At 42.4% G+C, this 18,440-nt stretch overlaps 1 protein-coding gene across 4 annotated transcripts in view; it reads left to right on the forward strand.

The window, feature by feature from the left end:
• The window catches only part of MAP3K4 (mitogen-activated protein kinase kinase kinase 4), a 483,141-nt gene that overhangs the window by 359,475 nt on the left and 105,226 nt on the right, over window positions 1-18,440 (forward strand). For all 4 annotated transcript variants that reach the window (XM_085611454.1, XM_085611451.1, XM_085611452.1 and 1 more), the window contains exons 13-14: window positions 2,158-2,291; window positions 8,679-8,757. In XM_085611454.1, the coding sequence (XP_085467580.1) occupies window positions 2,158-2,291; window positions 8,679-8,757 (213 nt within the window). The remainder of the gene's footprint in view (window positions 1-2,157; window positions 2,292-8,678; window positions 8,758-18,440) is intronic.

Raw genomic sequence — 18,440 nt, forward strand, 5'->3', positions numbered from 1 at the left:
AGGAGCGACGACTGTGGCCCCGTGAGCGATCCCGGGAACGGTCCCTGGATCTGGAACGGCGCTGGGACGAGTGCCGGGCCTCCAGCAGCTTCCGGCGCCGCTCCCTCAAGGCCTTCGAGGCCATGGCCCGGCAGGACCGGGAGTCGTGGTCGGTCTCCAGGCAGTAGAGGCAAACATCGTGGGGTCTACCACCGACAGATTGCGACGGCAGGCCCCACAAGACTTAAATCCAGGCATCCCTACGTGCACCAGAAAAGGGGAGACAAAAAGTCTCAAAAGAGTAGTCAAAAAGTGACTACAGTACGTGCTCTAACCGGATCTGCGCTTGCTGGCGCGGAAAAAGAAGGAACTGACATCAACGCGCATGGGTGGCGCCTAAGTTGTCTCCGTGACGTCATCTCGGCGCATACGACGCCAGTGATGGACGCGGAGCCGCACGACACCACCTACTGATGTGCAGGGGTACTGCTACAAAAAGACTTTACCGATCCAGTCTGATGCCTGGGGATATTCTCAGGTAAGGAATCTATCACTAACGTGTCTCTTTCAGATAATGTTTTCACATTTCTGTGACGCTTACTAGAAATTCACTTAGTTGTGAAAAAAAATTGAAAAGGTTAAGATTGATTTCTAACAATGTTTCGATGAAGATTTGGGTGTGAATTAAAACCCTTGCAGTCGGAAAAGCCTCAGGAAGGTGTTCTATAAATAAATATTCCATGATCTACAATCTATACTGTGGTGATCCAGGAAAATCTAACAGAAAACATGATGGCAATGTCACCAGAAAATGTAAAATCCAGAACTCTTTCCTATTTTAAAATATTGCCTTTTCCCCTCCTCCACTTGATATGTATATGCAACCACTGGAAGTTTTATTCAGGAAACACATGCTGCGTTTCCAGGGATATGCTAACGATACCCAGCTGGTAATGGAGGTGGGGCCTGGAATGGACGATATTATATCTGATTGCCTGGTTGGCATCCAAAGGTGAATGAAACTCCATGTTAGACTTTAACAGGGCAAAGGTGAAAGGAATGCTACTGGGGAAGTTGGCGTTTGGGGTCATTGCCATTTCGTTCATTTGGTATTTCATTCGGTAATAGTCCACTAGATTCCCAAATGTGGAAAATATCGCTATCTGATCACAGTGTGCAAAGAAATAGATGTTGGTAGTAGTCATGGCCTTTTTGTGGATAGTGAAGCGTGGGAGAGGCTCTTAAGGCTGCTATACTTCCATTATAGGTTGCTGCAAATCACTGCATATTAGATGCCCTAAGCGCAAGTAGTTCCATAAGGCAACGTAAGGTGCCTACCTTAGGATGCCATATTAGAAGAGAAGGACTACTGTAAATATATCTTTTGATTAGCGTATAGCAACACGGAATGGTGTGCTGAAAAGCCTTGCCTGTTCACTGGTGACCACACAGCGCCACCATTCGTTTGCCACGTGTAGGATTGGGCTGTGTGTGACTAAGGCTGTGAAACCACGTCACCCCAAATATTGCATTCTCTCACTGGCTGTCAGTCGCAGCAACATATGTACGAACACATTTTCCCATAGACACAAGAATGGGTAAAACCCTTTTATACATCTGGCCCTATATCCTTATACTGATAAATAGAGCAGTGCGGACTGTAGGCCTTCAGTATATGACGGTTACTACCGATATACCAGTCTGTGTGCAGTTTGAAGTTGGATTAGGCTCCCACGATTCACATGCCCAGGTTTAGGATGTTTTCAGTTGGTGGTGGCTTCCGGTCAGTCTGCAGAGGTAAGTGGTGGAATTCACAAATGAGTAATAAACATGCAGGAAGCCATTCCTTCAGAATACTTTTCATTAGAATCCTCTGACTGGAAGGGCTTCCAGTTTTTTCCTTGACCACAGTCCATTGGATCTGACATTCTGAGGCAGCCTTTAAGATTCGTGTGGCACATATTTTTTTTAAAAGTGTTTTATTCATGCAAAGCTACTAGGTAATTTGTTCTCTTATTTTCATACAAACGGCATACTGAGAATGATCTGCTGAAGCCAAAGTATGTTTGACGTTTCATCTGTCAGACCAAGGTTATTAGCCTGTTACTTATCCTGTGGATGGTGTTGGTTGTGCATTTTGTTTCCATTATTCTAACACTTACATTGGCTTTCTTTCAGTATCATAAGGAAGCTGTTCGTCTGATGTCTGGCGAATTTCGACAGAAGATTGGAGACAAATATATTAGTTTTGCCCGAAAATGGATGAATTATGTGCTTACAAAGTGTGAGAGTGGCCGAGGTACCAGACCCAGGTAATGAGACACAGTTACCCCAAGGAAAATAGCGTTCGAATAGCTGAGCCTGAGGAGAATATGTTGAAAGTCAAACTATGCAAGGGCTGTATTTCTAGTGCACCAAAGAGATATGTGGAGCACTATGTAAGGGCAGTTTTACATTTATTATTTTTAACTTTTATTTTGTAACTTCATTTCAAACACTTGGCTTGCTGCACATTAAATACCTTCTTGAGCCATAACATTTTATATTGTATTGTAATTGCATTTATATTGTGGATTACTACACCTGACGAGGCGGCGAAGCGCTTTTTCGGTGATATCATGTGAAACGCAACAACGGTGCCATCTTTTTTGATGTCTGTGTCTCATGATGCAAATGTACATAAAAGAGGTTTTCAAAAGTGGAGTCAGTCGACGCTCCATCGTCGCAAACCCAGTGCTTTCCCGACACTAAGTAGAGTAGGTTAAAATGTAAGTTGAGCAGTTTACAGTGGTGCTCATCCTCCATCAAACTCTAAATGGCCCCCAAAATCTTAAGAGTAGCTATCTTGAATCAGGGATTATTATTGGTTTTGAAAATAATGAGCTGCATTGATGTTGTTCTCTCTAGAATTTTCCACTACGGACAAGATGCAGCCCAACCTAGTTCATGGATCCTTTGGATGTGCTGCTTCCCAGTGAGAATTTGTTTGTTTATCCCAATTCCAGTAGAGTTCGTAGAGATCATTCATCCCACCTGGAATTTCTTGGTGTAGGATACAGTACCCTTGGAGCAACCAAACCTTGCAGTTTGTGAATCTCAATGATGAAGGTTCAAGTGCTAATTAGTTCAGGAGCCATTGCAAGAGTTTTGCTTCATTATAGTTTTTTAGGTTTATTACCTCTTCTGCAATCCTCGATAGTGGATGAGAGGCCATGTGAACTGTTCAGCCGAGTCTTAAGGATGTAGCTTGAAATCTCATATTTCTTTCAAACACTAGTGGCTAATTACAGATGTCACGTTGGAATCTCCTATTTGTATCACCACTCTGTGTGTACTGAAAGTCTGAGATCAAGGTCCGAAGGGAGGCAGACTCCACCTAGAAAGTCCCCGGCTCTCATTATCCCCACCTAACCCGAAAAAAAAACAGTTCCTCAGGTATGGCTTGTTTAACAAGATTATGTTTAAATATTGCTGTGCCATTTCCTTGCAGACCCTCCTTTCTGTGTCTTTAGATGTTCTATGAGTCAAGGAAGAGTGGAGCATTGGCTATGAAGGAATTAGAGTCACAGTAGCAACTCACAAAAAAATGCTAGAAAATGATGTATTGGAATCCGGATGTGATGCATTCCGTGCATGCAGACCCTAAACATAAATAAAAGCAATGGTTTATAACTCCAAAAACTCAAACTTTCACAAATGCGAGACCGACTGCATTGCAAATGCTTGTCTAATATAGGTTTCCGAGAGGCATAAAAATGTCTGTTTCTGTACTTGTGTGCAGTCCTTCTGCTCTAAAAGATTCATACTGGTACGTTTTTTCCCCAGTGGTTCGAGGCACGGGATGTCCCATATCGTCATGCAAGGCACAGGAACATAGTTTGCAGAGCAAGAGATACATTCTTCAGAATTGACTCATGTACCACTGTCAAGCCCCTGTATGTGCAGCTTTCTTCCATACCTCAGTAGTTTTGTTTATCTCATGAAGCATTTGGATATGGCATCAGCTTCTGGACTGTACTTGGTCCAGTCCTCCAAGTGATGCATATCTTCTAACTTCCAACACACATTCCCTCCTCGTCCTCCATGCTGTCTTTTATTCCCCTTACCTTTGCCATTGATTACCAGTTTCAATAAATGCCATTCGTTCAAGACCCATTTACCTACCTGACTTGCTTGTTTTGTGTTTGTAGCACACCTCTGGCGAGATTGTTCATTGTGTGATTCTGTCTTTCTTCATTTTATGGGGTACAAAAGCAGTTTTGCCAGTGGCCTTTCATTCTTGGTTTTAACATCCTGCAAAAGATTCATGAGTACCAAAAAAGTAGAAGAGACACAACAGTTTCAGCTACGTGATCTTTTTTTTCAAAGACCCCTACACAGGGAGACATGTCTCCCCTCTACATTGCCTGTTGACAATCTAAAAGGTGTCCATCAAACCACAAACTATGTGGATTTCACTGATTAAAGTCGAGGTGTGTTATGCACTTAGGACAAGAGGGCTGTCGTGCTGTCATCATGGTAAAGACAGATGTACCATAACGAGGGTGCGAAAGTCTACCAGTCATGATACCAGAATGTTTTTAAAGCTTATTCTTTCTGGAGCATGTACCTCTGAGGAAACGTCAAAGGCTAAGTCTTCAGTAGTGCTTTAAATGTGTCCCAAAGAATCCCTGTTCATGGCCTAAAGTGGCCAGTGCCCTAGCATTGACTGATGCCAGTCCTTCTGGGGTCCTTCCATAGTTTTCTCTACGGCCTAGGGTTTCTGTACTAAGCCAATATCTAAATTGATCACACCAGTGCCTGTCCTGTTATCATGACTGTCTCAACTTAGGCCTTCACACCATCACAAACAAAAGACGAGAACTGAAAAGCATTACTGAATAATTGGCCATTGGACCTATGATCCTGCTCTTTCAGATGTTTGCACTAGTCTTACGATTAGTGTACTACTGGTCTAGAGCAGTGGTTCCTAGACTGTGGTACGCGGACCCCCCGGGGCCCGTGACAAATTCCGAGGGGGATCCACAGGCAGCAGTTTTAAAAGTACTGCAAAGGTCCTTGTATAATCAACAGTTTTCAAGCAACAATAAAAGTACTAAGATAACTCCATTCATTAATATGCCTGCTGGAGAGAGACAGGAACTGTGTCTAGTGGCAGTTTTGACTCATCCAAGGTAGCGCAGATGGTTAATATGCCTGCTGCAAAGAACATGTACCATGCATGTCAAGAAAACGTATTTTATGTGCAAAGCTCAATGGGTTACTGCTTTTGTCACTGGGATTATTTTGGTTACTGTGCAGTTCATAAGTAACAATTGTAATCTAGCACAGTGAGCTATGTACTGCCATCAAAGAGCTGCATTCAAACTGCATGGTACAGTTTGGTATTTTTTTTTTCCCCCCGTCTTTCATTATCCTGATGTTGCTAAAAGGTATGTTTAGGATGAAATAAAGTCTCATTATTAAAGTCAAAGCTAACAACTGTGTTATGTTCTGAATCCTGAGTTTGTGCTTCTCCAGACCAAGCATTCTTAAAAATGCTTACCAGTATGGATGACATGTGAGTCCTACACCTTGTAGTCCCCTGTGCCTTATGTAACATTTTCTATACAATGATTTACACATGCATGATTCATTGTCTCTGTATGTGTGTGATGTAAAGTGCTGTGACACCCTACACTGGTATGAGAGGTACAATTAAACAAATGAAATACATGTGACAGAGGGGCTAAGGAGAGGTAAGAGGCACTGTTGGAGGGTGCTAGTGAGGTAATCATTGAAGAACCCCAACAAACATTGCCGTATCCTGGTGCATAGTAAGGTTGTCATTTACTATGCTTTAAAAGCTAATACAATTAAATGTGTAATGACAAATATGTTGTAGAATGCACCATTTCCCCCAAATATTTATTGGGGGAGAACCCCTCAAAACCCCTAATGTAGTGGCCCGGTTCACTCGCTGCACGTGGTGTGCACGGTATGGGGACTGCTATGGGTTTCCAACCCGGCCCTGGCACGAGCAAGACCCTTGTACTGCGAAATAAAACCAAACATTGAAAAGTTAGTCGCCAACATGAAGCACCAATCTTCCCATCAAGTACTTTTCAGTTTTTGCTATTTTTTTAAATATAAAATAGTAAAATCTTTAGTAATTTCAGTATTTGTTTGATGTGCACACGTGTTTATTTTCTTTGAATTACTGTTTTAATGTTTGAAATTTAAATCCTAAAAATTGCTTGGGGGGGTCCCCCACGTCCGGAAGGGACTCTATAGGGGTCCTCTGGAGTCAAACGTTTGGAACCCACTGCCTTAGCAGACAGGAGGTATCTTGCCCAGAAACTGGATTTTGCAGTTGGCTACAAGGTCAGAACTTAGGGGTCTCTGGCAGAAGTCTCTGTCAGACACTTAGATTGCATTCCAAATCAGGCATTGGGAGAGTGTCTGGCAAAGGATCTCTTGCATTCTTTAAAAACTGGTAATATGTTTATTTTACACACTGGATGAAAGGGAAACCTTTGAACCTAGGTATGTGCTGCTCTGCACTGGTCAGTGCAGATCTCTCTATTGAAATCATTCCTCTGAGTCACATATTGTTAAGTTGGAATAGTCATCCAGGCATCTTCAAAATCTTTGTGTCGGTTTAGTGGCATTACTGATATTTGTTCTTCAACTGGATCCCTCTGGTGATGGAAGCCCTTACCACCTTAAGGCGAGATGAGATATCCTTCAACTAAGAATCTTCGAACTAAGAGCCTAGTCCTCCCCTGCCTTCCATGTGTACGTTTTTAAACCTTGAGTGTAAGAATCTCACCTCTAGTCATTTAGGCCATTTGGACGATAAAATGTTTTTTATGTAGACTGCTAGAATAATGGCCTAAAATAAAAACAAGTGGCTAGGGTTTGCCACTGGCTTTGGAGAAGGCCATGATTGTCCTGTCTTGTGCATTACATGATATGCTGTTGATGTTTTTCTCTCCCACGTGATCAAGATTTCAGGTGGAGATCGATAGGGCATATATTTCAGTCAAATGGCCTACAGAAATTATTTTCATTGTTTTCCCTGCAAAACATCCTAGTAAAGCATGGTTTTCAGGATCTTAAGAATCCGTTCCATCCAGTTCAGAGGCAACGCCTTTTATGGTATCTTTCGTTGTTAACTGATTAACATTAGACTTGACAGATGACCAGAAATATTGTAATTTGGTTGTAGTTTCTTATGCTTACGGACCCTCTTTTCTGTGTCTTTGGATGTTCTATGAGTCAAAGAAGAGTGGGGCATTGGCTATGGAGGCATAAGAGTCACTGTAGCGAGTAACTCGTATATCTTTCGGTTACTTGACTCTTTGAATTGATGAATTGCTAAATTTGGTAAACTTTAATAAAACATCCAAATCCATGTATGAGGTTTAAGTGCAACTGAAAGCCAGAGTCGAATCAGAAGTAGGCCTAGGCTTGTTATGTTAAATCGCTCCATTACACACCTGACCTAGTTACGTCAGTCGCAATAAACATTTATTGTGAAATTTTACCATTAAGAACAAAACAGGTCTGGCTCTTGTTTGCTGTGCTTTTATCAAAAATTGACACAACATATTTCGCGGTAAAATGAAGGACAGAATGACATATTTGTATTTTGTGTAATTTTGTCAAAATATTGCGTAATTACGTGAAAGTAAATATTTTGCACTCCTCTAATCAGAACCCTGTGAACTGAATTACACAGTCGTAGAGCATAGCAATCATCACAAAGATATTTTTGAAAGAGGTCTCCATGTTTTACACACACTTGCCTACTAGCTAATTAATATGGGAATTAAAAGGCAGGGGCAATTGTGCTAGTATTTTTGAATGACTTCTTAAAAAACATTTTTTGTTCCGAATGCCCTTTTCACAGCTGCTTTTTCATGCATTAAAAACACAAAAGAAATACAGCCTTGAAGGGGTTAACCTGTGATCTCAAAGATTTTAGCTGTTTCAATTTTATTTCTCTTTTTAGCCCGACTGGTTTTGAACAGCTATGTGTTGTTTCTCTTGTTTGATCCGACATTGGTGTATTTTTGTGTCATTTAAAAGGGCTGTCAAAGGTCTGTTGATTCACTGTTCTGGTTATTTGGGGCAAAGAGGAAAATGACCTAATGTGCTTACTTTGTGTGTTGCAGGTTCTTGCATCATCCTGGTTGGATTGCTCATTGTTTAACTCATGTTTACAAGCAGAGACCCTCTTGAACACACGCAATTGTGTTGATACTTATACACTCGTGTTACTCTACACTGAAGTGTGTTACTTTGTGCACTTTTGTGTTACTGTATCAACTGCGTGGTTTGAAATGTTACTTTTGATGCCAGGCCATGGCCTGCAGAGTTAAAAGCATATTTTAGAACTACTAGTGTTCAGTATATTTGCCTGTCCCACTTAATTGATCCCCATTTTTGTGCTACAATGAAACCTTGTTTTCCACTCTCTTGCCAAAGTTCCTTTGACTCTGGTATGCAAGCATTTTGACTCTTGACTTGTTAGGTAAATGCACCGTATTGGAAAAATTCAGGCACTCGTTATTTGACAACCAGCCTGTGCTGCTTCTATCTTGTTGTTTATCAGAAAAATCATTTTAAGGGCTTTCCCAGTTTGACATCAATGCCCCACCAGCATCTCCCTGCATTTGGTTCATATACTAAACATTTTCTTTTGTTTTTGGCAGGTGGGCGACGCAAGGTTTTGATTATCTCCAAGCAATAGAGCCGGCTTTCATTTCAGCTCTGCCCGAAGATGAGTTTTTGGTATGGAAATGATTTCTGCATTAACTCATCCGTTTGTTCAGCATAAAGGCAAGGTGGCCAAATGTGCTAGGATATTTTTGTCTTAGAAATGTTGTTGTATGCAATGAGTTTGCATTTCCATTTGCCAGAAGGCATTTGTGTACCATGTATTCTTTCCAGCCCTTTCCCACCAGCACACATTCAAACAATTAACTGTTGGTTTTTATTAATCATATACCGGATACAGTCTCATGAATCCTGGGTGTTGTGCTATAAAATGGCATTTAATTTGTGTGTAAGCGGTAGATACATCGACCCCACAATATTAACTACCAGTACGCCTGCCAACTCACATGGTGCCGTCATGTAAGAGATTGTGGTAGGGAAAATTGAAGCCAAAATATCGCTAATCACAATATTGTGACCATAATAGTGAGGGATAAAATGTTGAAAAGGTAAGTGCACAGAGGGAGGTATGGGTATACTATTCTTAACTCTACATCTACATACCGTATATGTATGTGTGTGTGTATGTATATATATATATACACACACCCACACACCCACACACACACATATATTGTATTCCAATCCTGACGGAGGCGAACAGACAGGCACTGACTCCGTGAACTGATGACAATAAAGAGGTTTTAATCCATACAACAACCTAGACGCGTTTCAGCGGCGTACCGCCTTGATCACTATATATATAATATTACCTACTGGCGGTTGCCAGTAGGTAGTTATAGTTACAACCTAGTTTCCATAGGATAAAAGTTTTTTGATTTGCCAATATCTTTGGCGTGGTTTGATGAATCTTCGTGAAATCTTCAAAACTAATGGGGCAGTCAGGTCAGCTGCTGTGTTGAAAGTTTCTCGGTGATTCGTCAAGTGGGGGGCCGAGAAATAGGGGAGTCCCAAAATGCTTTTTCTCCAAGTTAATTTCCATAGGAAACTGTTGACGCAGCTACAGCCCGAACTGCTGAACGGAATTACACCAAATTTGGCAGAAAGGTAGTTCTTGGTCCAAAGTGCACTCTTTTTGTTAAATGGTGTACATCCGTTCAGTAGTTCCTGAGAAATGTAAGCAATTCTCAGATATACAAATATGGCTGCGGAGGATCCACGAACCCTCCCGGTCAAGTGCCTGAGATCTGATTGGCTGCCAACACTTCAAACCAGGAAGAGTTGGCAGCCATCAGGCATCTTGTGAACCGAGTCACAAGGAAAAAGGTAAAAAAACGTTAAAAATTAAGAAAAGGGGGCAGGGCAGAAACACCCAGACCCCCTAGGCCTGGAGGGGCGGGAATCGCACTGGATCTGCAAATCCGGCTGAAAATGTTTTTAAAAAACAGTTTTCTTTAAGCCCCCGAGTGGGCCAGGTCCCGGGGGCAATGACAAATGAGATACGGGGGCCCGTGCGCATGCCCCGGGGACCACCACCTCCTTGGAGCTCATAGATTGTATGCGGGGAGCAACGCAGCCCCCCCTGCAGCCCCGGGGACCGCTACCTCCCCCGGCCTTTCTTTTTAAAATGAATGGATAGGGGGGCTCCTGCCCCCTCATGAAGCCTTTGGGACTGCGCCTCCCTGGGGCTATTTACATTAAAATGCGAGGGGCACGCACCCCCCCTGCTGCCCCGTGGACCGCCACCTCCCCGGGGGCACAAATCAAGTAAAGGCGGGGAGTCCGTTCCGGTCTCGGGGACCATCACCTCCTCGGGGCTACAGAGAAAATGGAAGGGGGGCCATTCAGCGCCCCTCCAGGAGCCCTCCATGGCCCTGGGGACCGCCATCCCCCAACCAAGAGCGTGCCAGGAGGCGCGTTCACATAGTGGTGGAGAAAGGGAGCATGGCCTGCGAACACCTCTCAGCAATCCCACTGTGTGGGTCTTACTGGAGGTAACAGGTAGGCTAGTTGGCCCCTAAGGACCCCCAGCAGCTAAGGGGAGTTCATTCCCAACCAAGAACGCACCAGGAAGCACATTTGTAGAGTGGCGGACAAAGGGGGGGTGGCCTGGTATCAGAACTCAGCAATCTTGCTGTGTGGGACTGACTGAAGGTAACAGGAGAGGTAGTTGGCCCCCAAGGATGTCCTTGGGGGCCAACTACCCCTCCTATTACCTCCAGTAAGTCCCACACAGTGGGATTGCTAAGAGGTTTTCGGAGGCCACGCCTCCTTTCTCCACCACTCTTAAAACATGCCTCCTGGCGCAGCACTGGTTGGGGGGTGCAGTCCACTTTACTCCTGAGGGAACTTGGGAGCCAAGAAGTCTTACGCAGCGTAATTCCTGAGTGCTGGTTGGAGGCCCAGCCCCCTTTCTCCACGAGGTTGTATAGGGGTGTGGATTTGTGTGAGTGGTTCTGTGGATGATGTCATCAGTGATGTCACTGACCATGTCATAAGTGATGTAATATGTGAGGTCATAAGCAGTGCATTGCGGGGGCGTAAGTTCTAGTTAGCTCAGGTAAATATAACTGCTAAATTTCACTGTTTTTGTATGAGTGAAATGTGGGCCTAAATATAACGTTCCTATAACCTTTGTTTTTTTTCAGTGAATTTCTAATTTTTTTAAATTCTATTTCCTAACTAGAACGTCCTTGTAACCTTTGTTTTTTTTCAGTGAATTTCTACGTTTTTTAAAAAATACGATTTCCTAACTAGAACGTCCCTGTAACCTTTGTTTTTTCAGTAAATTCGTAAGGTTTTTAAAATTCTATTTCCAACCTGTAACCTTTGAAAATGAGTGTGTGAGTTTATTGCAAGAGGGCCTCAGTGGATGTGTGACCGAGTGTGTGAGTATCTCAATTAGTGTGGGTTTGATACTTGAAAAAGACCTACAACATGCCAAGTGTAGCTTGGTGTAAGAATACTGTCAAGATCTGCACTAGTAGCCACCACGCACGATTCACAAACTATTTCTCTGCATGGTTCAGAAGGTTGGGTCAGTACTTTCCTACATATGTAATTGAGTGTAGCAGTGCACCTGTATGAGTGCCATAAGATGCTTAAGTAAATGTGCTGGTATCTGACTGTGTGTTTTGGTAGCTCTAGATTGTCTAAATGTCGTAAGTGGCTGCACAAATACCTCTGAGCCTCTGTAAAGGAATAGAGAGCTATGAACATGTGATTGCAACTACCATTGTGACTGCGGCATCCAAAAGTAGTTTCTAGTAAGTGCTGAATGTATACGTGCTTCTGTAGCTGTCTGATTAGGCTGCATTGAGGGTCTATGCGTTTGTAAACATGTATATCAGTGGCTTTAGGGGTGCGTACTCTATGTAGTACTTTGCTTAGGGGCCTACAAGTGCTCAAGTAACTTATTCAATTCAAAATGACATCTGTCAATCTCTTAAACACAAAACAGTATCCTTTATGGCATATGTACAACATATCTTAGAAGTGTGTTATAGTCACTAAAACGTGAGTTTGACACTTCAAAAACACCTATAACATGCCGAGTTAAGTTTGCAGTGAAAGTGAACAGACAGGGTCCGCACTAGTAAGCATCACCCATTTTGAAATACTATTTCTCTGCATGGTTGAGAAGATTGTGTCAGTACTTGCCTACATATCTGGAAGAGTGTAGCAGTACACCTCTATTAGTGCAATGAGATGTTTAAGTAAATGTTCTGGGATGTAACTGCCTGCTATGATGCCTCAATGTCTGTCTAAATGTGTATGTAAGTGGGGGCAGAAATACTTCAGTACCTGTGTTAGGCAATACAGAGCTACGGAAGTGTGACTGCAACTACCTTTGAGTCTGCTGCATGTATTAATAGTTTCTAGTAAGTGACTAAATCTATACATTCTTCTGTAGCGGTCTCAATAGTTGAAACAGAGGCTTTATGTTTTTCTGAACACGTATGTCAGTTGCTTTTGGGATGGCCTACTCCTTGTAATACTTGGCATTGGGGGATGCAAGTGCACATGTAACTTAGTGAACTGAAAAGTGCATCTTTTAATCACAACCCAGCATGCTTTATAGCACACCTCCAGCCTCTCTCACATGTGAATTGTGCATACTGAAACTTGGATTTAAGACTAAACTAATAGCGTGTACATGGCAAATCAAGCTACAAGTGAAAGAGCACACACAGGACCTGTACTACCAAGTATCATCCATTTTTGAAAGAGTATTTCTCTACATGATTGTGAAGGTTGTGTCAGTACTTGCCAACATATCTGAGAAATTGTAGGAGTACACCTGTAGCAGTGCCAGGAGACATTTCAGTAAATGCGCTGGTATATGACTGTCTATTTTTGTATCTCCATGACAAAATATCTATGTAAGTGGGTATAAACAAGCACCTCAGTGCCTTGTCTTACGGAAAAGAGAGCAATATAGATGTGACTACAACTATGTTTGAATCTGCTGCAGGACAAGTAGTTTCTGAGTAAGTGACTGAATATATAAGTGCTTCTGTAGCTGTCTGACACAGCAGTGTAACAGAACTGCAACACCAGGAATTCAAAGAAAAACACACTTTGAGTACAGCACATCCTATATACTCATGCAAATATTTTCCCATCTTCTAATGCCTTGCTTACTAAAAGTTTAACTCTTAATCTACAGTTGTTTTTACTATCAATTACACAATGTATTAAGGAGCAAATGTACAAGATTCTAATTCAAAGCAACAGTTTGTGAACCAACTTCTTACCCACCTAGTCTGCAAACCAGACAAACTGTCACATTTTCATTCACTCATAAAGCGTCTTACTCACCTGCTATTAAACATACAAAGCCATTCACAAAACCACTTATGCATCACCTCATATAGTTCCAATATTTTCTCAACCATATTTGATACTCTCCTATAACATTCTCACATACACCTTTTCAATATTTCTTTTTTCCAAATTAAATGTTAGTCACATACCTGAAAATTGAGTTTGTTCTCAAGCGTGATCTGCGAACCAAAATCTACCGTCCTGCCAAAAGTGGTGTAATTCCATCCACCTGTTTGGGCTGTAGTGTTCAAAGCTTCTAATGGAAGTAACATGGGAAATCGTATTTATTTCGACCACCCCCTCCCCCTTTTTTTTTGGCACCCACTTGACGGATTACCTGAAACTTTACATGCACAAAAAGACTCACTATGACACTTTTTTCGGAAACTTTTGTGAAGATACGTGGAACAATCCATATATATAGGCAAGTTAAAACTCCTTTTCCATAGAAACATGGTCCTAACTACATATAGATGTATGTATACATATATACATATATTTATATATATCGAACGTCGGGAGGAACACAGAGCACCCTTCCTTTCGAGTCGGGCCTTCGTTTGTGGACACCGCTGCCGTAATATTCCACAGGAAAGTGAATTTCGTGAAAGAAATCACATGAGCCCACTCGGTCAGTTGAAGCAGTTTATTCTCGTGGTCGAAAAGCGTCGTCCTTGTTTGCTGTACCGAGAATAAACTGCTTCAACTGACCGAGTGGCCTCTTGTCATTTCTTTCACGAAATTTGCTTTCCTGTGGAATATATAGATATATATATGTATATATATGTATGGTGTGTATATGTGGAGTTAAGAATAGAGAATCTTTACAAACCTACGTTCCCATATTTTGTCTCTCAATATTCGGGTCTTGATATTTTGACTTGTCCATATTCGGGCTTCAGTATTCTCAACCACACCATGTGGCTCACTGTTAGATGCCTCATCACACAGTAAAGCAGCACAATCAGGAGGTGAGCTAGAAACGCGTGCACAGAATTGGTTCTCAGCTCAGTTCTGAATGCTCGACACAGTTTGGCTCCAATTCAAACCTCCCGAGGACTTCAGAAGTGTGCCTAGGTAAGTTCCTTATTGCTGTGCGAGAGGATAGCAAGTCCCTCTCGCCATGGCTCCACCCTCTTGCCAATGCCATGCCCATTTTTCCTAAACACTCATGGTGAAAAATATTCTTCGATTTTCTGGTCTGTACCAGCATACCATCAAAGTAATTATACGTAGAGTTAAGAATAACAAATCTATACTTTCCTATATATATATATTTTTTTTTAACGAAGTTTTATATAGCGCGAACTTGACCTGAATCGGGTATCAAAGCGCTTTACGTAGCGCCAGTTGCATTCCATTAGGACACATTCATTTTTTGTTTGTTAGGCACGGGGAGATTAAGTGATTTGCCCAGAATCACAGGATGTTCAGCGTCATTGCCGAGGCTCGAACCCAGTCCCCAGATTCGAGGTCGACCGCTCTAGCCGTTAGGCCAACTCCTCTATATGTGCTTTTCTTAACAGTATTTTGGTAGTGAGTAATGTGCAGTCAGTATATGTGCAGTATTCTTGACCTTTATGTGCAGACACACCGCCGTCTCTCAGGCACATTGTCCACCCAGTCTTGAACGTGCAATGGTGAGTAGTGGATGCACTTTATCACTGAATGCCTGTTTTTTTTTCTTTTAGCTTAGCATTAATGAATCTAAAGACAAAGTCCATTTAAATGTGTTTGTGACTGCCAAAAGGAAGTCTATCTTAAATATGTTGGAACTTAGACCACAGAATAAAGAAGTTCAAGGAGTGATTGCTTAGCATTCTTAATGATGCAATAAGCAAAATCTATAGGATAAATAACCAATCCTCAGTGAAGCTGACTGAAAAGTAAACATTAGTCCGATGGTCTGTTAAGCACAAGAGTCTTCCTCCAAGCGTAAAATGCAGGGGATTAAAACCTACAATGAAATCGCACACCGATGGGCTTATCATTTAAAGTGAAGCCGCCCCGTTACTTTCAGATATTCTGAGTTATTCCTTGGAGTCAATAAAGCTAGGAAGCGGATGTTCCCTCTGTGAAAATGTGCATACTCACAGCTTCTGGGAAGCAATCTCTGGATGAAGTGTCTTCAGTGGTTCGCAAGTATGGCAGGTAGATTACCGCGGGAATGTATCGCTCCTGCTTCAGAAAATGGCCAGTATTTAAATGTCCCCAGCGGGGTTAATTGCCTCGTGCTACGTGCCATTCTGATGCAGATCTGCGGGCTCCACTCCGTGGGGAGGCCCCACTGCGCCCCTGGTTGTAAAGAGGTTTTGATTTATAGTTCCCTTTCAGAGAGGGCCTTTTCATCCGAATGTGATGTCTCATTCAAAACCCAGGGGAGAGAAAAGCCAGGCTCTGGTGAATAAACTCCCAGAATACCCCAAACCACGGGCCTCCAGCTGCTTACACTCGCCACCTTGAAAGGGCGCGCGCTTTGTCTTAATTATACGGGAAGTGATGCATCGCGACGCAGGGGCACTTCCTTTTGACCCAAGACCGGGGCAGGCTCACTCTAGCAACCGGATCCCCCCTGCTCACTTTGTGTCTTTCCAGAGCTGATTAAACGCCTTCTCAGCTAGCCCAGAAATGTACTGTCAGTTATGATCCTATTGATTGTTTTGATTTTAGTACGTGGGCACAGTTGTGAATCCCAAAACGGTCCAGATTTGAAAACGTAATACAGGTTCTAATATCATAACAACACCGGAAATACCCAGCATACTTCCTGGCGGCAGATTGGACTCATTTATGCGGTGACCGTTACAATGCTTGACATCCCTCATGGAGTCATGGGAGAGTTAATGAAAGATGAATGGAAATAAGTTTGTGGGTTCAGAGAACTCGTTGCCGAAAACATTCTTCCAATTTTATACAGCTTTAATTTGGCCTTGATGAAACAGAACCAGGTTACATTACCCATTTTTAGACGCTGGGAGATTAAGTAATTTGTCGAATAACACAGGATGTTGAGCGGGGACTGGAACTCGAGTCTGGTTCCCCAGGTCCAAGGCCAGTATCTCTAACCGCTAGGCCACATCTGCCCTTCAGTAAGGGTAGTTATTTTGACCCAGAATAGTTTCCCCTGCTATAATCTGCAATCGGGCACCTTTTAGGGGTAGCAGATGGTACTCCACTGTTTTTCCTTACACTAGCCTCTCGGCAGCAAATACAATTCTTTGTTTATGGGTTTTGGGTAGGACACTGGATCTACACTGTGATGTCATCAAGGGTCAAAGAGTGCGTGGAGAGCCCTCTACTGTCCCATTATGTTACATAGGCGACCATGCCTGCATTTACAATTAAAGTAATTTCTCCTTCGAGCACTGTAACAGATTTGTTTCCTATGTGGAATACCTCTAGCTCTTTACTCGATGATTTATTCAGGTGGGGCCCACATAAATATATTCAAAAACACACATGCTCTCCAGTAAACATAAATCTTTCTCAAATGGCTCGCTGGGAATACCCAGCACTGTTTTCAGTGCACCAAAAGTCACATGCTCTCATAACTGGATTTCAAAATATTTGTAACGTGAGATGCTTGGTTACATATGCTGCAGCAGTGAGGTCATCTTGGCAATGTGTGTTTTGTCAGCTCATGATTTCTGGCTTGTGGGTTCAGTTACATGAAACGCTTTTGGAAAGTTCCAAATGTTTTGAGCTGAACCGACAAAATTGAGAAAGCGTTGTAGGGTTAGGTGTATGCTGTCTTTTCATGTTTTGGTCACTGCTGTATGTGCGTGTGTGTGTGGTAGGGAGGTAGGCGATGGATTCATGCGGCATCTTACTTTGCATTCTCATTTGTTGAACTTTTTTAATTTTGGCTTTTTTAGAACACTTGCATCAATATAACTTGATCTGGTAAAGTCACATGCACAAAGGAGCAATAAAATTGTTCTATTGCACGCTATCACACCGGAGAGCTGCATTCATCAGCTGCGGCTGAACAATTGGGACCGCATAACATACTTGGTGATGTCGGGCAAAGGGTGAACCATCTTGGTTAGCAGAACTATACATTTCTGCATTTTTATTTCACATAGCACTCTTATGTTTTTCCCATTCTAGATTAAGTAGCGAAGAGCTATCAGAGACTGCCTTACTACTTTATTTTGTCTGATGCTGCATACAATCGGCAAAGCCGATTAGTCAAAGGGTGAACTTTATTGGCCTTGCCCTTGCTTGTTGAAATAGAATGCTAAGGTATTGAATAACTGTTTGTCCTAATATTGGTAGTCTTCTTCACTGCAGTCTCACTCCATTCCCACACTTTGGCTGAAGGTGCAGATTTCGCATCAGCACATAAGTGGTAGAAATTGCAGTCACTCACGCAGTTGTAAGAGACAACGATTATTTAACATTCGAACCGACAGGGAGGGGCCTCAGTAATTCTGTTAGTTTATTTATTGATTTAGCAGTTTTAACGTTTCGATCAGATAAGTTTTCGGTAGCATGATCTTGGTACACTAGAACAGTAAGACGTGTGGGCTTAATATATTTTAGGTAAACAGCAGTTGTTGTATGGATTAGTTAAGCCAGTTGTATGGTTGTGATTGGCGAAGACCAGCACAAATTTCAAACTAATGTACTAAACAGACATGAAATGTTCATAATTACAGCAATCTGGGAGAGTAATCATTCTCGTCTTCCGAGGTGCAGTAGATGTTCCTTCAGTACTGTTTTGAACTCTTGTAGAGAGGGGAGTTAGCATGGATGTCCGGTGGTAGGAGTTCGAGTGTAGAGGTCCTATAAGTTCCAAGGACCAGAACTTGGAGGTAGCCCATGGTGACTTGGGTGTGACTAAAAGGTTCTGTTTGGTGAATCCTAGGTTTCAGGGAGGTTTATATGTAGGTATCAAGTCAGAGAGGTAATTTAAAGCTAGACTGTTTGCTGCTTTGACAACCAATACCAGTATGAATAGGGTCCAG

The sequence above is a fragment of the Triturus cristatus genome, chromosome 6, assembly GCF_964204655.1.
Source record: "Triturus cristatus chromosome 6, aTriCri1.1, whole genome shotgun sequence".
In the NCBI taxonomy this organism is placed as follows: Eukaryota; Metazoa; Chordata; class Amphibia; order Caudata; family Salamandridae; genus Triturus; species Triturus cristatus.